At 32.8% G+C, this 22731-nt stretch overlaps 1 protein-coding gene and 1 pseudogene across 1 annotated transcript; both read left to right on the plus strand.

Annotated features, from left to right (window-relative positions):
* Positions 1-5393: 5393 nt before the first annotated feature.
* On the plus strand, positions 5394-6319 carry LOC120209577 (annotated as a pseudogene).
* Positions 6320-9343: 3024 nt separating this feature from the next.
* Positions 9344-14094, plus strand: LOC120209578 (alpha-galactosidase 3). Its single transcript, XM_039208550.1, has 15 exons — positions 9344-9595; positions 9861-9919; positions 10465-10521; positions 10603-10637; positions 10933-11036; positions 11159-11231; positions 11339-11397; positions 11481-11546; positions 11631-11714; positions 12451-12515; positions 12606-12688; positions 12883-12973; positions 13086-13144; positions 13309-13449; positions 13777-14094. Exons 1-15 carry the CDS (start codon positions 9369-9371, stop codon positions 13885-13887), a joined length of 1314 nt encoding a protein of 437 aa, XP_039064481.1. The 5' UTR covers positions 9344-9368; the 3' UTR covers positions 13888-14094.
* The last annotated feature ends 8637 nt before the right edge of the window (positions 14095-22731 follow it).

Below are 22731 nucleotides of genomic sequence, written 5' to 3' on the forward strand. Positions count from 1 at the left end.
AATTAATTTTTTTTACTCGAGTCGAATCAACTAGATTGAATACTAACCCCTAATTAAAACGTTATAAATATGCATCTAAATTTATAGTCATTCTTCTTTAAAAAAAAATCAGCCATTTTTTAATGTAACATTTTTTGAACAAAAAAAACATTTACTTTTAACATTTAATGAGGTTATTAGTAAATTATATTATATGGATTAATCGTATTTTTTTTTAAAATTAGGAAGTGTCAATTGCAATATAAAATAGTATAGGTCTGCCTAATCACCACATGAGATCGAATTGGAAATTAAATATTTCATTATAAATTTATGTGATTAAATAGTTTAATAATAATTTTTAAATTTAGAGGTTTTGAAAGAAGCAAAAAAATTTCATTGGCTTGAACTAGGAAACGTAATATGAAAATAATGTGACATCTTTAACTTGTATTCGGGTTCGAATGGAGATTTAAGGTGTTACATTTCCTACTACTCTAATAAGTCTCAATGAACTAAACGTCTCTCCACTATCTAATTCACACAATATTGCATGAATTAGTGGAATCGAAGTCCACTAATGCAACAATGAAAACTAATATGTGCTATGAGTATACATGTGTCAATGTGTCATCATCCTCTCAAGCTTTCATAACATACTACCTAGATGCCACCATAGCCTAGAGTCTAATTATAGATCTGGGGATGCCTCGACTCCATTGTATTGATGGATCCAATCTTTGAGATGGTATGAAAGCCACTCCCATAGCATCTGGATAATCTATGATAAAGTGCTTTATGGAGTCACAACCATAGCAAGTCTTCAATACTCAGTTGCACACACTCGATTTTCTTCTATCACAATGCTCACAAATAGGAATGAGTGAGGTCCTTATTGAGCCACACGTTCTCACAAAAAACTCGGTTGCTGATGGTATTCTACGGAACTCAGATCTATCTCTCTACTCTGACTCATATCTCAACCTCAAGAATTGTTCAAGTGGAGACCCCCATGATCCTCGAGAGTCTATAACCTCTTAATTGCAATGCATGATGGACTGGTCAACTCTGAAGCTCTTCTACTCTACTCGGATGATCCAGTCATCATGCTATAGAATTTTTCAATTGCCTTAGCCAAACAAGTCAATTGAGAAAAGACTATAGATGGGTCAGCCTCCAGTTGCGTATGAATGTTGATATACATGAACATCTCGATACCTCTTGCATCTTAGGTCCTATGTATGTAGCTATTAACTCTAGTGCAGAATCATTATTGTGGACGAAACTGTATCCACATGTCATCCATGTGCACCTCTCCAATATAATTATGTTTGAAATAAGATTGAAAGTATGCCCATGACAGTCGTTTTGGTTTAGGGTGCGTTTAGTTCACAGAATATAAGATTATTAGTGGGAATGTAAATTTATCAGTAGAAATGTAAGATTTCCAGGGAATAAGATTATCGGGAATGTTATATTTTGTGTTTGGTTGTGAATGTAAGATTACCGTGTTTGATTAAAGGAATAAAAGATTATTGGAATGTATATTTGATAAAATTGTCCTTATTATATATTTGTTTTTTGAACAAGTTGGAAAATATTTATATATTTTCTTTAAAAATTTTAAAATTCATAAAATTTATATATATATATATATTTTACAAAATTAAAAATATAAAAAGCTTTAATGAAAGGGTAAAATTTTATTTTTAACCCCTGAAATTCATATAAAATTTTAATTATAGATTTTTTTGTAAATCTAAAATAGTTTAAGAATAAATTTGTAATTTAACCTTCGTAGAATTTTTATTATTAAATGAGAGAAGAATGATATTTTTAGGGGGAAAATTAAGGGAATTTTAGTCAAAAACGCCGGTAATCCTACAATACCTAAGAAAAGGGAGGTAATGACATTCCCGGTAATATACCCCAAAAAATCTACTATTGGTAATAAAACATTACCGGGAATGAGATTCACAGTCAACCAAACATGGGAATGTGGATTCCATTCCCATGAGAATCCAGATTCCTTGAACCAAACAGCCCCTAAGGGGCTGTTTAGGGGGCTGTTTGGTTCACGGAATGTAAAATTACCAGTGGGAATAAAAGATTACTAGGAATGTTACATTACTATGTTTGGTTGGTTTGGCAGGAATGTAAGATTACCATGTTTGGTTGAAGGAATAAAAGATTACTGGAATATATATTTTTACCAAATTGTCCTTGTTCTATATTTTTAACAAGTAAAATTCTAAATATTTAAATAAAAATTATTTATATAAAAATTATATATGTTGATAATATATTACTTGAGTATTTAAATATATCATGTATTATTTTAATTTTAATTAATATTAAATTTTACATAATTTATGTAAAAATATATTAAAAATATATTAATGTTTACATTGTGGCTTCAATTTATATGTGACGCATTCACTGGGAGGTTTCTTGTATTTTTCAATCGACAAGGTTTACATTCTTCTATATACAATAATTTATCATAGATATTCATAATAATAAAAAGATGTAAATTATTTTTGTTATATAAGATATAATATTTTATTATATCTTCTATATACAATAATTTATTTATTTATCTTTTATATTTATATTTAATTATGCATACTTTATCATTATTATTTATCTCATGAATTTATATTACAAAAACATAATTTAAATAAGTAAGAAAATAATAGTCTTGTGATATAAGACACATGTTTGATTGATTATACTATGCATCTGCTGGCCTAAGATACCTGCATTACTCTATAACATTTCCCTTTATCTTAGATAGCATTGGAATAATATATGTATTCATTGCATTAGTAACTTAATAATAGACATACTTCTCATAGGCTCATAGCATTATCATTTTCAATAGCGTATACATACAATAACCACAATAGTAATATTCATATCCATGTCTTTTCGTCTTCAAGAATTCAACTACCTTTCATCATATCACTAGAAACCATCACAGAGTTCATAACAACAATTGACACACTCAAAGCAAGCGAGAGCGGTGCAGATTTGTGACAAAACGATCGTGCATTGATTATTCATATACGAACAAGCTTGGATGAAGCACATGCAACAGCAGCGATCAAGCACGATCTATGCATCACGATAACTATTTGCCACAATTTTCCTTTAGAAATAACAGTCAACATATTTCTCTTAATCCTCTTAAAATGTGGTATGAATGTACTTTGGATGGATTACTACAACTAATTCAATTTAGAATTTGCGTCACCCAGTGATGTGATCAACAAAGAACATTAAAGCATAACAACATCAAAAGAAGGATCTAATTTAGTTGCCCTTCAAATCTTCTCATGTTATATCTGCATAAAAGATTTAAGTAATCCAATCAAATGTTGATCAGCGAATTTCTAACACAAATCATGCAATCTCATTTGCCAGACTGCCGCCCCCTTACACCCATATCACCCTACCATTGTTGAATCAACAAGGGACTGCTAGGTAAAGTTTATAGCTGAATATAATGACTGCTACCGTTTCTTCCATGAATGATTCTTTAAAGATGATTTAATACCCTAATTCGGTTCATCACACCATGTGGTAACTCACCATAAATAACTACTGAGCTACCTTTGCTTCAATACCTAAAAATACAGAACTAAAATCCATTTCCACCATGGCACAGTAAAAGGCTAGAAGCATCGATAGCATGTAATGCAATTATTGTAAAGAAATTTGACAAACCAAAATATTGATACGTATGACGGACAATGATATATAATTATATGCTCAACACAGCCACAAATTCAGTATCTTCGGCTCCACAACATGTTCTCAACTGGACATATGTAAATCATGATCAACAGACGGCAACGGCTAACTTGAAGTTCTTGTTCATAGCGTTTAAGTTTTTCCCTGCACTCCTTTACTTGCTATAAACCTCTTTGAGACAATGTATCAGGTCAAATAAAATTAAACAACAGGTCATATCATTAAGATACCTTAGATTTTTTCCGCAGTTCCAAAACAACCTGCTGTCTCTCTTCTAACCTTACTTTCTTTCAGCAAAATCTGATGAGTCACGAAAATATCACTCGCCTTTTCCTACCACTACACAATTGTGGAAATGAAAAACCAAAACATACACACACATAAAAATGCACGTCTTTCTTTGAGTCTTGGAGGAAAGGAGGATAAAATTGCCCCCTAACGAAAGAAGGTTGGTTAGATTCTGTTAAAACACCTTGGATAATGATATTCTCGCTCTAGTGATTACCATGGTAATGCAAGCACAAGAATGCATATGCACACATAACAAATGCATTAGCCTACTCCTAAATGTTATCATATCCATCTTCCTACACCAGATTTCTTAGAAAAATCAATTCAAAATTCCAACAATGTAGCAGACCTCTGTTTTAAGTTCTTATTTGCCTTGAATCGATCTTTCCATTTCTTTTTTCATATGAAAACAAAACATAACTAGTAAAATGAAAAGGAGACTACATGCAAACATGCATCAAAACAAAGTTAAGGTTGCCTGATTGTAATCATCAACAGAATCAGGTGAAAGTCCTCTACCATGATCATTGCTCGTGTAGCTGCAAAATTGAAAATTAGTTTAAAAGACTTCTCATATTAATACACACACACACATGAAAAAAAAAATCTAGAAACATTACTAAAACTGAAGTGATTGATCCAAGGAAAAATATTGAAGCTTAGCGCTTAGCTCATAAAGAAGAATTAATAGAGTCAACATATTATAAACTACAAGAAGACCTTAGACTGGAAACCATTGACATAAGAAAGCATATAGCAACAACTCATGCAAAGGAAGCACAATAGAATCAGTATCAACATGCGAAGAACTCTATTACAGAAAATTTAGTGAAGAAAAACAAAAGACATTAAGTAACCAATTGGGGAGTGTTACCCATTCTGTCTCTTTAGTCGTTGCTCATTGTCCTCGTCAACACTTTTATAACCATTGGTTCCAGCAGGCTCCCCTATCTTGATCAAATTCAGCTTATGATCCTTATCCCAATCCTAAACATGCGTCCTTGAACATGATCATCCACTTCTCTATTGTGATCGCTATCCAATGAGTATTCTCCAGCTCTATCATGTTCATGATCCTCATATCCTCTTTCTTTTCCAGAATCATTGTCCCGAGACCGATCACGCTCTCTGAACCTATCACTATATCGATCACAATACTGTTCTCTACCATGATCTCTTTCTTTGTCCTGTCCCATAGGCCTATCCCACTCACTCCTTCTAGGGTGGTCCTAACAAAAATTTGATCTGCCCCATCTGGTGGTCACTTCATTAACTCTCACAACTCGGCCGCCAATAGTCTAGTTACAATTTCAAGTTTCAACAATGTCAAATCTCTACATGTATCAAAACAAGAACGGAATCATTTCATGTTCCATGGAACCAACAAGCAATACATTCTTACCCCAATTGTAGTTGTAATCGCGGCACAGCTCTCAACATTTTCTATCCAGGATCTTTATGATCTTTGGGAGCATCTTCAATACAACCTCATTTCTCTTGTCATTTGCTGGACGATTCTTGTTTTCTTGTCTACCCTCTACTTTCTGACTCGCCCTGTTTACCTTGTCAACTTCGCTTGTTACAAACCGGAGGAATCTCGTAAATGCTCGAAAATGATGTCCGTGGATCAATCACAAATGACTGGTACATTCACCGATGATAATCTTCAGTTTCAGCGTAGGATCCTTGAAAGGTCAGGGCTTGGGGATTCAACATATCTTCCAGAGGCGGTACTCAACATTCCCCCTAACCCGTCAATGCATCAAGCAAGAAAAGAAGCCAAGGCTGTCATGTTTGGTGCTATTGACGAGCTTTTGGCTAAGACCTTCGTAAAACCCAAAGACATTGGAATTTTGATTGTTAACTGCAGTTTGTTTAATCCGACACCATCGTTGTCTGCCATGGTTATCAACCATTACAAGCTTTGAGGGAATATTCAAAGCTACAATTTGGGAGGAATGAGTTGTTGTGCAGGGTTGATCTCAATAGATCTTGCGAAACATCTTCTTCAAGTTCGTCCCAACTTCTATGCATTGGTTATCAGCATGGAGAACATACCCTGAACTGGTACTTTGGAAATGATCGCTCGAAACTTGTATCAAACTGCTTATTCAGGATGGAAGGGGCTGCAATACTGCTCTCTAACAAATGGTCTGATAAAAGAAGATCCAAATACTACACTCACAGGGGTGCAGCACGGGGGAGAAGAAGATTACCAGTCAGAGGCAAGCTCACGGGAAAAAAATTATGCCTGCTGGGAATGCTAAATTCCTTGATCCAAACGGGCTCTTAGAGTGTAATAATAGACGGTGTAGGTGGAGTAGTTGAGGTAACATGTGCCCTTAGAATGGCTCAAATGATATGTCAAAGCACCATCATCAAATCACGAAAGGTCACCTCCTCAACATCGTGTCTATTGAAATCATAATGCTCATTTCGCCATCATGATCAATTTAATCATAATCTTTCAATTTCGCATAAACCATAATTTGGCTTTAATTTATGGTTTCCAATTAACTTACCCAAAAATTGAAATTGACACTAGTAATAGAAATCTTATAAAATGAGAGTTCCAAGTATGTATTTTCATCTTTCGATTTGGACGAGAGAAAGGACTTGAATTTCTAGAGAGAGTTCAAGGTTTGAAGCTCTCATAGGTATTTTACTCATGATTTTAGCGTGAAGAAGAATAACGAAGAAGCTTACCTAAGGATCCTTATAATACCACATATAAGAAACATCTCCCAAAAAGTTTTGTTAAAATAACTTAAAAATTTGAAACTAAATTGCATAAACCGCCACCTAAGTAGTTTATCAACATTTTAAAAAACGGTGACATCCCAAAGCAATTCTTTCACCTTTTCTCTTCTTTAAACTAATCGTTGTATGATCTAATTAATCTTTAGCCATTAATTTTTTCACTTGTTTTCATTTGAGCGCATAAATTTCCACTTTTCACTAAAATCACATTATTCTTCATTTCTCACATTTTAGTTCTCACACCTTTATCCAAAATCATTTACTCTTTAATCCATAATATAAAATAAAACTAATCAAAATCTCAAATATTCCAATATTAATATAACTTATTGGAAAATAATTTATTGATCGTCAGATATTGAAAAAAATTAGACCAATTTTTGGGCTGTTACAAAATATTTCTCATAATTGTTGAGGTTTTTTTAGTTTATTTTTTTAATTTTTTTTATGATTATGAACCGTTAGGGTGCAAAGCAGTTGTTATCTACAAAGAAATAAATCATGTACAACATGATATATTGATTTTTTTAAAAAAAAGTATGTTTGTTGTCACCCAATGGATCAATTCTTTCAGGAAGGATAAATCCTTTTGTTGTTTCCTGGAGAAGGAGTCCATCCTTTTCGCCATTGAATTTGTATCCTTTTAAAAAGAGATCAATCATTTTAACCTTAAAATCTGAGAAATTTAACTTTTAAGTACGAAAACGATCATCGATAATTTTTAAAAAAATCTATTAAGTTAAAAATAATTTTAAAATGTATTTTTAAGAAATTAAATTAGTATAAAAATATTTTTAATTTATTATATCAAAATATTTAGAATTTAAATTTAAACACAAATCTAGTAATAAGGAACAACACCCTAATTTAAGGTTAAAAAACTGAGAAAATAGGTGCAACCGAAAATGTGATAAAAAGCATAACATGGACGTAACATAAAATGTTACATTTCCCCCCTAATATTTTGAATCTAAAATGTTATATTATTCATAACATTTTCGATAACATTTTCGATTGACAATTGAAATTGTTATATTATTCGTAATATTTTAGGTTAAATTGAAAATATTAGGAAAAATATAACATTTTAGCAACCTAAAATATTATGATTTTATCATATTTTCAGTTATGCACATTTTTGTCGTTTTTTTAGCCATACCACAAACAATGACAGACCCATAAATATTTTTTAGGGTGGACAAACATATATTAATAACATGAAAGTTTTATATTGAGTTTGTGAAAATAAAATTTTAAAATAAGCATAAATAATAAAATAAATAATTAAAAACAATTAAATTTTAAGATAAATACGTTCAAACCTTCAATTTAAGGTGGATCCACCACTAACAACATACCCTATCCGACACCGATTCTCCTCTTCTCAAAACTTATCTTATACTAAAGTTTAATTTAAAAAAGAAAATCGTTTTTATCAAATCAAGACTCCTCAAAGAAAATTACTATCTATCTTTGAATCTAATATTAACGAGTATGTTTAAGGTACGGTAGTTTTAATACACGATTAAAAAATATTATTGGAAATATTAATAATTTTTTAATTTTTTGATAAAATATTATTTTTTTTTAAATATTAATATTGGACGCTAGTTAAAATGTTTAACATTTTTTGGTAAAATACTATCTAAAATATTATTTTTTTTATTGAAAATATTAATATTAAGCGCTACTTAAAATATTATTTTTTATAGAAAATTAAGTAACGAAATTAATATTTTCAGTAAAAAAATAATAATGTTTTAGATAATATTTTATCAAAAATATTAAAAAAATATTAATATTTTCAATAAATTGTTTTTAATAGTATATTAAAACTGACGTAAAAACATAAATATCCAATATTAACATATTCCTCGCATATTCTTTTTGATGTAGACGTTCCAATTAAATCTGAAATTATGATCAAATCAAATCCATTGCGATCGAGGAGTAATCTAGAGAAACCTAGAGACTCTGAAACACGTGTCACCGCTCCTTCGTGAACCTGACTTAGAATTTCATATTTGAAAAAGTAATACAAATATATAGTAAAAGCAAGGGTAAATTATATGTTTTGTTCTAACTTTATATTTTTAAATTATACCTAACATTTAGTTTAAGTTTCAATTTGATACTTATCATTAAAAAATTAATATAACTACTACATGACATAATTTTTATTTTTTCACTGATGAAATTATATTATTTTATGGTGATACATCAATATCATCGTTAAATTTTTAACAGTGAGATATTAAATTAAAACCTAAACTAAACGTTAAGTATAATTTAAAATAATAAAGTTTAAGTTCTAAAAAGAATAACAGTAATAGTTTATATACTAAATGTGTAATTTATCCTAAAAACAATTATGGGAAATACAAAATATGTGGGCCCGTTTCCTAAATTATAATTTAATCCGACAACGCAACACTCAATCAGACGATAAAGTAATTCTTACCGTTGACCTGACCGGTCATGTTGAACAAAACGGATAAACTAAAAAGCGAAATATATTTGGCTTGTGATGTTTAAAGCTATATGAAACGGATCAATTTTTAAGGGAAAGAAGAAAGCAAGAAATGGGTATGGAGAATATGAAGAAGAAGAACAAGCTGAATGTTCATGTTCTGATGGTTTTTATTACAGTATGTTTGACTGATCTGGGAATTGAAGGAAGAGAAGTGGGTGTTTTGGAGAAACTTGAAAAAGGTTTTGGTTTCTCCAAATCTTTCAACTCCATTTATGATACTTCAAAATATGGGGGTTTTCAACTCAACAATGGCTTGGCTCTAACTCCTCAAATGGGGTAAACCTTTTCTCTCCCTATCTTCTATTAAGGAAAAAGATTGGATTTTGATTTGTTTCATGCAATGGGGTGCTTCTTGGTTGCTGATTTATTCCTCTATTTTGGGATTTTGGATTATGTAAAGTGGGGAATACGTTGTTTTGGGTGTTAGGGTGCTGGGTTTTGATTGAGATCAGAATCCCGTGGTTTTGATGTTACTTTATCAAGTGATACTGCTAATGAAATCATGCATACTGTTTTTAATATTTTAATGCATGTTTTGCAGATGGAATAGCTGGAATTTCTTTGCTTGTAATATCACTGAAGATCTTATTAGGGAAACAGGTATTAGTTTGCCTCACCCATTTTTAGTTGCTCTCATGGTGCATTTGCCTTATTTTTGATATTGCTCAATTTGACCAAGATTATTCATGAATTACACATAAACTAGACTCATTCTTCTCCTGTTAATCTCATGTTTAATCATGCTCCGTGTCGGTTCTTTCCTTAGTATTATATTCTGCTAATCTGAAATAGTTAACAGCGAAATTCCCGCCTTTGCATTGGTAACATATTTGAGTCGAAGTAGAGCAAAACTTGACTTCAAAAATTTTAAGAAACAACATATACCTAAATGGGTTGCCATGTTATCTATTTTATAAAAATGTCTTGTAAGAAATAACTTTATCCTTGGTAATTGACTAACCATCGTTGTCAACTAAAATGAATTTCTGATTATTAAGTCCGAGTTCCTTTATTAACTTGCCTAATCATTTAGATTGTGATGTGAAATATTGTTCCGATACCATTTAGGTTTCTATTTATAGTTTTCTTCTTCTTTCTTGATTAAAAATCATTAGAAATACTAACTTTGTTTTTACTATCAACAGCCGATGCACTTGTCTCTACAGGCTTGGCTGATTTAGGCTATGTATATGTTAATATAGGTATTCTTCTACCTTATTGTATGTATCTGCTCTAACTTCATTTTTTCGTATACGAGGCTTACTTGTTTTCATTGGATGTAGATGATTGCTGGTCTGCTGCTATTCGAAATTCAAAGGTTAGTTAAATCGTACTGCCTTTAAAGAAATCAACACTTTTGCTACTTGCATTCTACATACCTTTATCCATCGGAAATGTCGTTTCTAGTTTAATGTGTGGAACAATAATATGCACTTCTTAGTTTCCTAGCCACATAAAACTTGTCCTTGCCAAATATGTGTTCTAGTACTTTGTGTCCATTGTTTGAATGTAAAATCTTAGTCTCGATACATGATAAAATGATGATAAAAGTGTTTTGAATGTAAGGAAGTGAGTTAAACAAACCATTTTTACGGCTTTGTTTCATCATGCAGGGTCAGCTGGTCCCTGATCCAAAAACATTTCCATCCGGAATCAAAGCTCTTGCTGATTATGTACATGGGAAAGGCCTCAAGCTTGGTATCTATGGTGATGCTGGGTAGGATGGACTTCCGATACCTACGCAGAATCTCTGAAGTTAGATTCACAATGTAACAGTTAATTTTGCATCAAATCTGTTAAATTACGGATTATCCTCAGTAAACCAACTTAATGTTGTAGGGTATTTACATGTCAAGTTCGACCCGGATCACTTTTCCATGAAACCGATGATGCACAGCTGTTTGCTAGATGGGTTTGTTGGAAACTATTAAAGACATAATTCAAATGTCTTATATCCTATTTCTTATAATATGAGAAGTTCGACAATTCAAATGTTTTATTTTTATTTTGTTACACCAGGGTGTAGATTATTTGAAGTATGACAACTGTTTCAACCTGGGTATTGACCCTAAAAAAAGGTTACATCTTCTCTTCGTTTCAATTACTCAAAGAATCAATATTGCTTTGCTTTAATTAATTAGACTTGGAACCATAATTTCAGATATCCTCCGATGTGCGATGCTCTAAATGCAACAGGCCGAACAGTTTTCTATTCTCTTTGTGAATGGTAATTAAAATTTTATTATCTGTTCGGATTATTTTCCTGCTCAATTGGCCACAACCTTGGGATCAACCACGGCTTCATTGACAGGGGGGTTGAAGATCCAGCCTTATGGGCTCGTGGTGTTGGAAATAGCTGGCGTACAACAGATGACATTAATGATACATGGGCAAGGTTAGAATTCTTGACTTAGTTTAATGAGTTACTTTTACTTAGGGGTGTAAATAAACAAAGCGTTAGACGAACTGTTTGTGAATCGTTCGTTTATGTTCGTTTATTAAGTTAAATAAACGAGTATGAACAAAATTTTTATGTTTATTTAATAAACGAACAAACACGAATAGAGGTGTGTTAGGTTCATTCATGTTCACGAACAAGCTCGTTTATCGACTCGTTTATCGACTCGTTTATTGGCTCGTTTACTTGATGCTCATTTTTCTTATATTGGTGAATGTAGGGACTAAATTGAACATAATGTGAGTTTTAGAGTTCAAACTGTAAAGCCTAAGAAACTTAAGGACTAGTGGTGCATTTTCACCATTTTTATTTGGTTGCAAATAAAAGGATAAAACTAGAGTTTTAGTTGCCAAACATTAAACAAACGTTAGATGAACATATTCATGAGCGTTAAATGAACATGATCTCGAACGCTAAATGAGTGAACTTGAACACCTTCAAAAATAAATAAACGAAAGCAAAACTGAAAATTTTAGCGAACATGAACACAACTTTGTTCGTTCAAGCTCGGTTCATTTACACCCATACTTGCATCATTGTTCAACATGATAAAATTATATTAAACCTGTTTAGCTGAACCTTCAGCTTGCAGCAATTCATGGAGAAAAGGAAAAATGTTCTTCTAGTACTGAATTCTTACATTAATTGATCTGTTATTTTTCTCCTTGTTTAGCATGACCACATTGGCTGATATAAACAACAAGTGGGCTTCCTATGCTGGACCTGGTGGATGGAATGGTAAAAAATTACTTTTATTCACATAAAATTGTTAAAATTCTTGTGCAAAGCTGCTGCTATAGAACTTTTGATTTAATCCATTTTGAGCAGATCCTGATATGCTGGAAGTCGGCAATGGAGGCATGACGTATCAGGAATACCGTGCTCATTTTAGCATTTGGGCTTTGATGAAGGTCTTTTCTTTCTTTTTTATCTAAACAAGTTATTTAGTACTTAGATAGTGTCCTGTGAGTATACTTTTTAGTTCTTTACCTCGGGGAACTTCTCCTCGATTTACTGTTGCTTAATTAATAGCATTGACCGTATATGAAACTTACACCGTTTTGATTCCTTTTGTTGGCTCGAAAAATTTTCTTCGATGGTGCAGGCGCCTCTTTTAATTGGATGTGATGTAAGAAACATGACTGATGAAACCTTCAAGATTCTTAGCAATAAGGAGGTTATATCTATAAACCAAGGTGAATTTCTTAAATAAAAAAATTGTAATTCTTCCCGTCTGTTGCCTACTCGGGTTTCTCATGTGTTTCTCGTATTAAAAGAAAATCGTGCTGTCTGCTATTCTTTTTGCAGACTCACTCGGGGTTCAAGGAAGGAAAGTTCAGGTTGCTGGTGAAGCTAACTGCCAACAGGTGATCTTTCAGCTTGTTTAAGTTGTTACATAAGTTCCATAACTTATATGAATATTTTCCATGACGGGTCCACGAGACGAGAGTTGACGATCATATAGTGTAATGCATCGTTTGGAGTTCACCCTATGCTATCTGTTCCGACTTTATTTGTGATTTTTTTTTAGGTCTGGGCAGGACCTCTGTCTGGCAATCGCTTAGCCGTAGCTTTGTGGAATAGATGTTCAAAAGCTGCAACTATAACAGCTCAGTGGGAGGCACTTGGTCTTGAATCTAGCACCTCTGTTGCAGTAAGAGATTTGTGGCAGGTGAGCAAGCTGGCTTTTTAGCTGGTGTTGATCGTCTTTTGTTTGTGATTTCCCTTTCGGTCGGCCTGCAAATTGTGGATCGGTTAAAATTTGAGGTTCAAGTAAAAAAATGGATTTGAAAAACCATAATTCGTAGCCTCGGCTTTTGAATTGTCAAGTTTATGACTCAACCATGATGGTAAGTAATCAACTAGGCACACTTTCGATGCTCACCGTTACTCTGCTTGAGCTTGGGGAGTCCATATTAAACTGTTCAAATTTGACTGAACTAACCATAATGCCTTTGCATCATTTAAATTCCTGGTTACTTATCTCTGTTGATTGCAGCACAAAGTTGTCGAGGAGAAAGCTGTGGTAGCATTCAGTGCCAAAGTCGATTCACACGACTGTCGTATGTACATTTTCACTCCGAAGGCAGGGGCTCATTCGGAAATTTAGGATGGCTAATACTGGTGGGCTGTATGGGTTTGGCATTGTTTATTACAGTGAAATTAGATGCCACTCGAGTTTCTGCTGCTTAAATTGTTGTAAATGGAGTCATTAGTACCTAATAAGTATGCATGAAAAATACGTTATTTGGTTGTGATTTGCGATGTGGTTAATGCTTTTCTTTTTGGCAATAAAATTTGGAAATATTGTGGATGGGAAAATTTGAGAAATACAGCTGTTGGAAAATATTAATTTGGGATTTAGGATATCTGTTACCATATATATGACTGGTTTTATAAAATATATTAAAAAGTAAAATTTGGCTTGCAGAGTAGATGAATGTTTCATGAAATTCAACATCATTATGTCCACGTAATTATTTATTATATTTTATGCAACCTCACATAAGTTTTAAATATACCATAATAAATGCACGAATTAAGTTATTTACGTAATAAAAGAATTGTTATTTTTGAAGGATCCATTTGAGCACAATAGATATCAATGGTGTGAGCATTCAATATCGAGATGTTGAGTTATTTTTAAATAAATATTGTTTTGTATTTACTCTAGATTAATAATAAAAAAATAATTTAATTATCAAATTAATTTTTTAACATTTATATATTTTTTAAAAATCATCTGGATCATTAGACCAATGAAATATTTTTATTATTATTGTTATTGTTTTTTTTTTGGATAATTAGATTATTATTACCCAATGAAAGCAGAATTGCTTCAAATCTAATACAAACAAACAAGAATAAAAAAGGGGTGACAAGATTCACAAAAAATCATACAATACCCCAAGAATTACAAAAAGAAAGATTAGTAATATCCAATCTATTGACAACCCTATTGCTAAGTTGTATTCCCACAGTCTGTTTGATTGAGGCCAGAATTTCGTCTTCGGATCTGCAGGTTCCTCGAAAAAGTCTTTGATTCCTTTCTTCCCATATTGTATAATTGAGAGTGCACCAAGAAAGCTTCAAAATACTAGTAAGCAATGACTTGCCTTTCCATGTGTTATATGCCCAAGTAAGCAGGGTAGTCCAGGTAAGAAGAGGTTTATGAATACCTGTGAGCTAAAGAATAGAATTCCAGATTGAAGCAGTTATTTTACATTCAGCAAAGAGATGGTTTCTGGATTCCCTTGCTTCAGAACAGAGGATGCACATATCATTAGTTTCAATTCCAAACCGGAGCAGCCTATCCTTTGTAGGAAGACGATCCAAGATAACCATCCAAGAGATTAAGCTAAACTTGGGAATGTGCAATGAAAACCAAATCAGTTTATGCCATGGGACTTTACCATTTTTCTGTCGAATCTCTTCCCAAATCAGTTTGGTAGTCACAGCTCCGGATGCAAGAAGAGGTCGAGTAGCTGCTCGGAGTTTCATGATTTTCCTTAGGATCCATCTTGAGTTCTTCGGTTCTTCCATATGCCAGAAATCATGATCCTTAATGAGGTAGTTGAGGATCCAAGCTACCCAAAGGGAACCCTCCCCTGCAAGTAATTTCTTGATGAGTAGAAGCATGTATGATTTGTTCCATGACTTGATGTCCTTAAGACCAAGCCCGCCTTCCGACTTTGGGGTGCAAATTTTACCCCAGTTAACTCTAGCTCCCACTGCAGAAACGTCGGAACCTTTCCAAAAATATCTCGAACAAATTTGTTCGATTTTGAAAATGACAGATTGTGGCAAAACAAGTTGCCTACACCAGAAGTTTGCCACACTAAAAAGAACGGTTTTGATCAACTCCAATCTGCCAGCGTAACTAAGCTTATTCCTGGACCATTGATGGAGTTTGACCTTGATCTTGTCTAAGAGAGGCTGGAAGTCTTTGACCGAAAGCTTCCTTGTGACCAGAGGTATCCCCAGATATCTGACCGGAAGTTTTCCAAGCTTAAACCCAGAAGAATTAATAATAGTGTCAAGAGAGTAAGCTGAAATTCCAGCAGTAAAGATTTCACACTTTGAAACATTAAGCTTGAGACCAGAAATTTCATAGAAGTAGTCAAGAACAGTGATGACTCCCATGACAGATTCCAAGTTTCCCTTGCAGAAAACTAGGAGATCATCAGCAAAAATAAGGTGGGTGAGATGAATTTTCTTGCATTTAGGATGAAAATTGAAGACCCCTTTTACAACAGCATTGTTGAGTAAATTAGAAAGAATGTTCATTACCATGACAAATAAGATTGGGGAAAGGGGGTCCCCTTGTCTAAGACCCTTAGCACCCTTAAAATATCCAGTCAAGCTTCCATTGAAAGCTATGGAGTAAGTTGCAGTAGAGTAGCAGGTCACTATCCAGTCTATAAAAATATTTGGGAATTGAAGAGCCTTTAGAATGATAGGAATGAATTTCCAGTGAATGGAATCAAAAGCTTTTTGAAGATCAATTTTCAAGGCACACCTTGGGGAAATTGATTTCCTCCCATAACCTTTTACAATTTCTTGGGCAAGGAGAGTATTGTCTATAATACTCCTACCTTTAACGAAAGCGGATTGGTTAGAGGAAATAATCTTTGGCAGGAATTGATTCATCCTAGTAACAATGATCTTTGTGATGGCCTTATAAATTACTGAACAACATGAAATAGGGCGAAAATCAGAGACTTTGCTGGGGTTCAGTATCTTTGGAACCAAGGCGATTGTAGTGGCATTAAAAGCTGGGAAGATATAAGATTCCTTGAAGAAAAAGGTAATAGCTTCAATCACTTCTTTACCAACCACTGGCCAGGTTTTCTTGAAGAAAAGAGAGGAATATCCATCTGGGCCTGGGGCCTTTTCATTTCCTTGGCTGAAAATGGCCTCATTGATCTCTTCTGAAGTAACTTCCCTAGTAAGGCCTTCATAATCTTCAGAGAGAGGAATAGGATGAATGAGATCTTTAAGAATATTGGAGGGACATTCTTTAACATTAGGGTTTTGAGAGCCTAGAAGTTTTTGGAAAAAAATTACAACTTCAGAAGACATGTCATCAAAAGTTTCCAACCTTCTTCCTTGATCATCCACAATCACTCTAATGGTGTCTTTCTTCCTTTTAGAAGCAATGACTGAGTGGAAAAATCTGGTACATTTGTCACCTTCTTTTAGCCAGTGAATTTTTGCTTTCTGTTTGAGAACCATTGCTTCGGCTTCCTCTAAGGAGGCGAGGTCATTTTGCAGTTCAAGCTCATTGTCAACTGGTTCAACGCCTCTTAAGGTAAGGATTTGTTGTTTTTCAATTTCTTCTCTCTTTAGCCTAACCCGAGCAGAAATGTCACTGTAGAAGTCATTATTGAGGGTTTTGAGACTAACTTTAAGGCGTTTGAGCTTGAGGAAAAGTTTTTTCATAGGATTTCCTTGGATTGGAATGGACCAAGAGTGGTTGACAATATTAATAAAATTTGGGTGCAAGGTCCAGCAGTTAAAAAATTTAAATGGCTTTGGTCTATTGGATTGAACCTCTTTGTGAAGAGATACCAAAGCCATACAATGGTCAGAGGGACCAGGGGCCAGAAATTCCACAAATGAGTGAGGAAAAAATTCAGGCCAAAGAGGATTGATGAGAACTCTATCAAGCTTTCGGGCAAGGAAATTTTCTTTTTGTTTGTTACTCCAAGAGTAATTTGGGCCAAAAAATGGATGGTCAAGGAGGTGAAGATCATGAGAGATTTCCTGGAATTCAATAATTTCAGGGGAAGTGACCATACTAAGTTGCTCATGAGCAGAAGATTCATGAGGATGAAGGATGACATTAAAGTCTCCTCCCAAAATATAAGGAAGATTACCAAAATCAGAATCAATATTGCAAAGGTCTTGCCAAAGGTTCCTTCGCGTGATTCCATCGTTACACCCATAAATTGCAGTAAGTAAGAAATGACTGTTATTGAAGTTGCTTTTAACAGTAATGCTCTGATCCGAAGCATGGCATAAAGAAATATTAAGATTGTTCTTCCATAGGAGCCAAATTCTACCATTTATGGCAAAGTCATAATTGGAATAAATATTCCAATTTTCAAAAGTGGAGGCTAGAATGTCAGTAGATTTGTCTTGCTTAACCCGAGTTTCTAGCAAGCAAAGAATGTCAACTTTGTAGAGAGTAGCTCTTCTGAGGACCTTAGTTTGTTTTAGAGGATTGTTTAATCCTCTAACGTTCCAAAAAGAGATGATCATTAGGCTTGAGTTGAGGAATTCGGTTCCCCTCCTTTATTGCCAACAATAGAAAGTTTTGATTTCTCAAGATTGTGTTTCTTCTTTGATTTGAGTTCTTTGATCAAGATGGCAACACCAGAAGCAGCTTTTCTGGGCTGTTTACCAGGAATAATAGGTATTGACTGAGTATCTTCAACCGAGATGAGAATTTCAAACCTGTTACTAGATGCTGCTAGAGCACTGCTTGGAGAATTCTTAGGAGGTCGACCTCTGCTTCCTTTAGAAAGAGAAGAAGAAGAGGTTTGAATACTGTTTGCAGAACTTTGTAAAGCTGGAATAGAAGGAACATTTGAATCTTGAAGATCATGTTCAACTTCTGGGATGGAAGGAGAGGAAGACAGAGTTCCTTTGGAGTGAATAACATCCAGAGACAGAGGGGAATTTTCAGAGGATTGAACATCAGATGTTGGTTGGTCACTTGTTTTAAGTTCCTTAGATGGCGCACGTTTATGGGTTTCTCTCGGCGCACATTAGCGGGTCTAATGGAATCTGAAAAAACCCATCCGTTTTGCCAGAAATTTCGCAGATCCTTCACCGATTCTCTCTGTTTCTTTGCTGATCTTCAAGTTATATATTCATCTGGTTTAATCGATGGATTGGCGTAAACTATTCTCTTGTTCTACTGGACAGCAGCTTCGCTATTTTCCCCCAAATGTTAAAGATGGCACCCCAACTGTTCATCCTCTGCCAGAAGTTTTTGAAGAAGGAACTGCTGAGTAGAAAATCTCGCTTGTTGGGCAAGTGCTTGGGGCTACTCCGAACTTCTCTTCCCTTCAAAAGATCATTGAAAGCTTGTGGAAAAAACCCTTGCAAGGTGCCAGAATTCAGGTCAGTTACATTGTTATTGTTATTCTTTATAAATAAGCTAAAGTAAAAATTGTCTTGCTGTGGTCGGAACAGTTTGGTTCACTTCAGCATTTGTCTTCTTCCAAAGTTGAATCATTAATTTAAGGTATAATGGCTAAAATATACGTTTATAGAAATTTTCATTTTGTATTTTAACTTTTTTCGTTTGGGGAGTAATTTATCCTTTAATGTTTTAATTTTTGATTAAAATAGATTATATTAGATGATAATCGTTAATTAACAAATAATTAACATATTTTACTGACATTATATTTTGATATATGTTCAATTGTTGACGTGATATATATCAATTATTATTTTGTTGACATAACATATATTAAGTCATTATTTTGGGGTAATGTGACATGTTCTGTTATTACTTTGGATGATGTAGTATATGTTACGTCATCAATTAAACACATATGAAAATATCACGTCATCAATATGGCTAAATGTTAATTAATTAACGATTTTTCACATAATAAAATTTGTTTTGAGCAAAAATTAAATCCTTAAGAGAAATACTCCAAAAAAAAAATAAAGTGGCCGTTTGTACAAACTTTAAGATATTCTTGTTATTATGCCATTTATTTATTTGTTGGTGGAAAAAATTCTTCAAACGCCTAATTCTAAAATATCTTTTAAATTTTAAAATTTGTAAAGTTATATGTATAAATATATTATTTTATGGTACATTAAGGAATATTTGAAAATTGAGTTTATACTAAACTGCACTACGTCAAAATTGTTAGTATTTTTTTTTGAGTTTAACACGAGTATTTAAAACTTCAATAAAAGTAGAGTATTTGGGTAATATATATGTTAGGGTAAACTATTACCGTTATTTTACCATTCATCTTTTAATTTTATCAATTAAATTATTTAATTGTTATAATTAAAGTATTATTCAGTAATTTTTAATAGAATATATAACGTGATAACTAAAAATTTTGATATAATACATTTATTTCATGTTACTTATATATTGTATCTATTTTATCTTAATTTAAAATTAATTTAATGAGTTTAATCGTCTAATCAGATCATAACACATGTCAACCTTTGATTAGATATTGATGTTTAGTTTATTTTATTTAATAAATTTATTTTTCTCCGACCATAGAAAAGAAAATTAATAGAGAAAAAAAATGATTAAATATTAATATTTAGTTTATTTTATTCAATAAATTTATTTTTCTCCTATCATTGAAAACAAAATTAGTAGAACAAAAAACGAGGGAGAGAAGAACTAGAACCTAGATGGTTCATAATTAACAACATATAACATATAGTTTATATATTAATGTTTAAGAATTTAAATTCATAATAGTTTATATATATTAACTTTAAAAACCATATATTGAATCAAAATTATATATCTCTTTATCTCTTCTGAGTTTTCTCTTATTAGTAATACGTTAATCTCTTTTACTTTTTGATTTTGTTGATTAGAAGCGGCACCAATTTTAATGTTAGTTGTCGATCGTCAATATTATTTATTCTCCTTTTTTCTCTTATTTTTTATTTTCAATAAGTTTTTCTGTATGGCACGTTTTCATATGTCTTTATGACACATTTTCTTCTTTCTTTTGGCACATTTTCAGGTCGTTTGACCGTTGTTTTCATTTATCTAAAGGTTAATTAGATATTGTCACGACTGATAAGATGGCACTTATTTGTTATATTGTTGATCTTCCTTGCTTTAGACCATCGGATTGGATTTGAATACCTGTTATGCGTTCGTGGATAGCTTTTCAAGTTGCTCGAGTCTGATTTGCAGTTTGTTAATGACCTTTCAGTAGCTTGAATACATGTAGCTTGATCCCTTATGTGATCTTAAGTTGTTAGTTTTGTTTCAATAATTATAGTAAATTGTCCTAAGTACTTAATTTATGATTATGATTGCAAATCTTTATTGTAATTTAAGATATTTCTTATTTTGAATAAAATTAGTGATTTTTTTTAAATCTTTAAAAATCATACTTTATTTTTATCTTAACTTATTAAATATATTTTATTCTTATATTAATTTAAAAATATATTTTATTATTATCTTCACTACAAAAATATAAAGCAAAAAAACTTCAAAAAATATATTTTATTACTATAATGTTTTCAAAAAAATATATTTTATTATTACCTTAAATTTAGAATATACATTTTATTCTTATCTTAACTTGAAAAATATACTTTAGTTTCTCTTAAGATAAAAATGTATTTTATTTATATTTGTTCTTTAGTTTAACTTGATTCAACTCAATTTGACTCGACTCAACTCAATTTAGCTCAACTCGATTTGATTCGACTTGTCTCATTTAGACTCGACTTGATTCGATTCGACTCAATTAGACTATACTAGACTTAAATTGATTCGATTCAAATCAATTCGACTCGACCCGATTCGAGTTGATTTAACTGGACTCAATTTGACCAGACTCAAATCGACACGAATTAATTCAACTCGACTCAATTCAACTTTACTCGATTCAATTTGATTCAACTCGATTCGATTCGATTTGATTCAACTCGAATAAATTTGACTTAACTCGATTCAACTCGACTTGACTCCATTCAAATCGACTTGATTCGATTCGACTAGACTTGACTCGATTCAGTTTGACTCGACTTGATTTAATTTGACTCAATTCAACTCGACCTTATTGGACTCGATTCATCTCGACTTAATTCAATTCGACTAGACTCGATTCTACTCAAGTTGACGCGACTCGATTTTATTCTATCCAAATGGACTCGACTCGACTCGAATCAAATCAACTCGATTCAATTTAAATCGACTTGATTCTATTTGACTTGATAGTCTTGAAACAATTCGATTTGACTCGACTAGATTGGATTTGACTTGTCTCAACTCAACTTTATTCGACTCGACTCGATTTGACTTGAATCAATTCTATGTGACTCGATTTGACTCAACTTGATTCGATTCAACTCAATTGGACTCGATTCAATTTGACTCGGTTTAAATAGACTTAATTCTATTCAACTTGACTCGATTCTCTAGAATTGACTTGACTTGATTTTACTTTACTCAACTTGATTTGATTTGACTCGACTCAACTTAATTTGACTCGACTTAACTCGACTTGATTTGACTCAACTCGATTTGATTTGAATCAATTCAATGTGACTTGATTCAAGATTTGATTTGACTTAGTTCAATTTGACTCGATTTGATTCGACTCAAATTAACGCGACTCGATTCAACTTGTCGACTCGAGTCGATTTGATTCAACGTAATTTAACTCAACTCGATTCGATTTGACTAGATTTGATTTGACTCGACTTGACTCAATTTGATTCGATTCAATTCAATTCGAATTAACACATTTGACTGGACTGGACTCGATTCGATTTGACTTAACTCAATTTGACTCGACTCGATTCTATAGGAATCAACTCAATTCGATTTGACTCGATTCTATAGGAATCAACTCAATTCAACTCGATTTGACTCTATTATATTCGACTTGACTCAATTCAATACGCCTCGACTCAATTCTATAAAACTCGACTCGATTCTATTCAAATTGAATCGAATCAATTAGATTAGACTCAATTCTATAAAACTCAATTCTATAAAACTCAATTCGATTCAACTTCGACTAAACTACATCAAATAAGCTTTAAGAATCCCCAAGATTACGTCAGTGTCGACGTCATCCGCAAGCATGCCCATGGAAAAAAAAAGGTGTGTTGGGAATTATTTTTACGCCGCACACCCAACAAACACGTCTTGATTTGCGCCACAGATTTGTTTCTTCCAACGAGCCTTCAGAGTCGACGC

This window comes from Hibiscus syriacus, unplaced genomic scaffold (genome assembly GCF_006381635.1).
Source record: "Hibiscus syriacus cultivar Baekdansim isolate YM2019G1 unplaced genomic scaffold, ASM638163v2 tig00019277_pilon, whole genome shotgun sequence".
Lineage (NCBI taxonomy): Eukaryota > Viridiplantae > Streptophyta > Magnoliopsida > Malvales > Malvaceae > Hibiscus > Hibiscus syriacus.

What these genes read in the sequence shown, in the direction of transcription:
- LOC120209578 (XM_039208550.1), top strand. Translation starts at nt 9,369, where the DNA reads ATGGGTATGGAGAATATGAAGAAGAAGAACAAGCTGAATGTTCATGTT. An exon ending in AGATCTTATTAGGGAAACAG is followed by an intron (nt 9,920 to 10,464) that starts GTATTAGTTTGC and finishes TACTATCAACAG; the next exon opens with CCGATGCACTTGTCTCTACA. An exon ending in GTGAAGCTAACTGCCAACAG is followed by an intron (nt 13,145 to 13,308) that starts GTGATCTTTCAG and finishes ATTTTTTTTTAG; the next exon opens with GTCTGGGCAGGACCTCTGTC.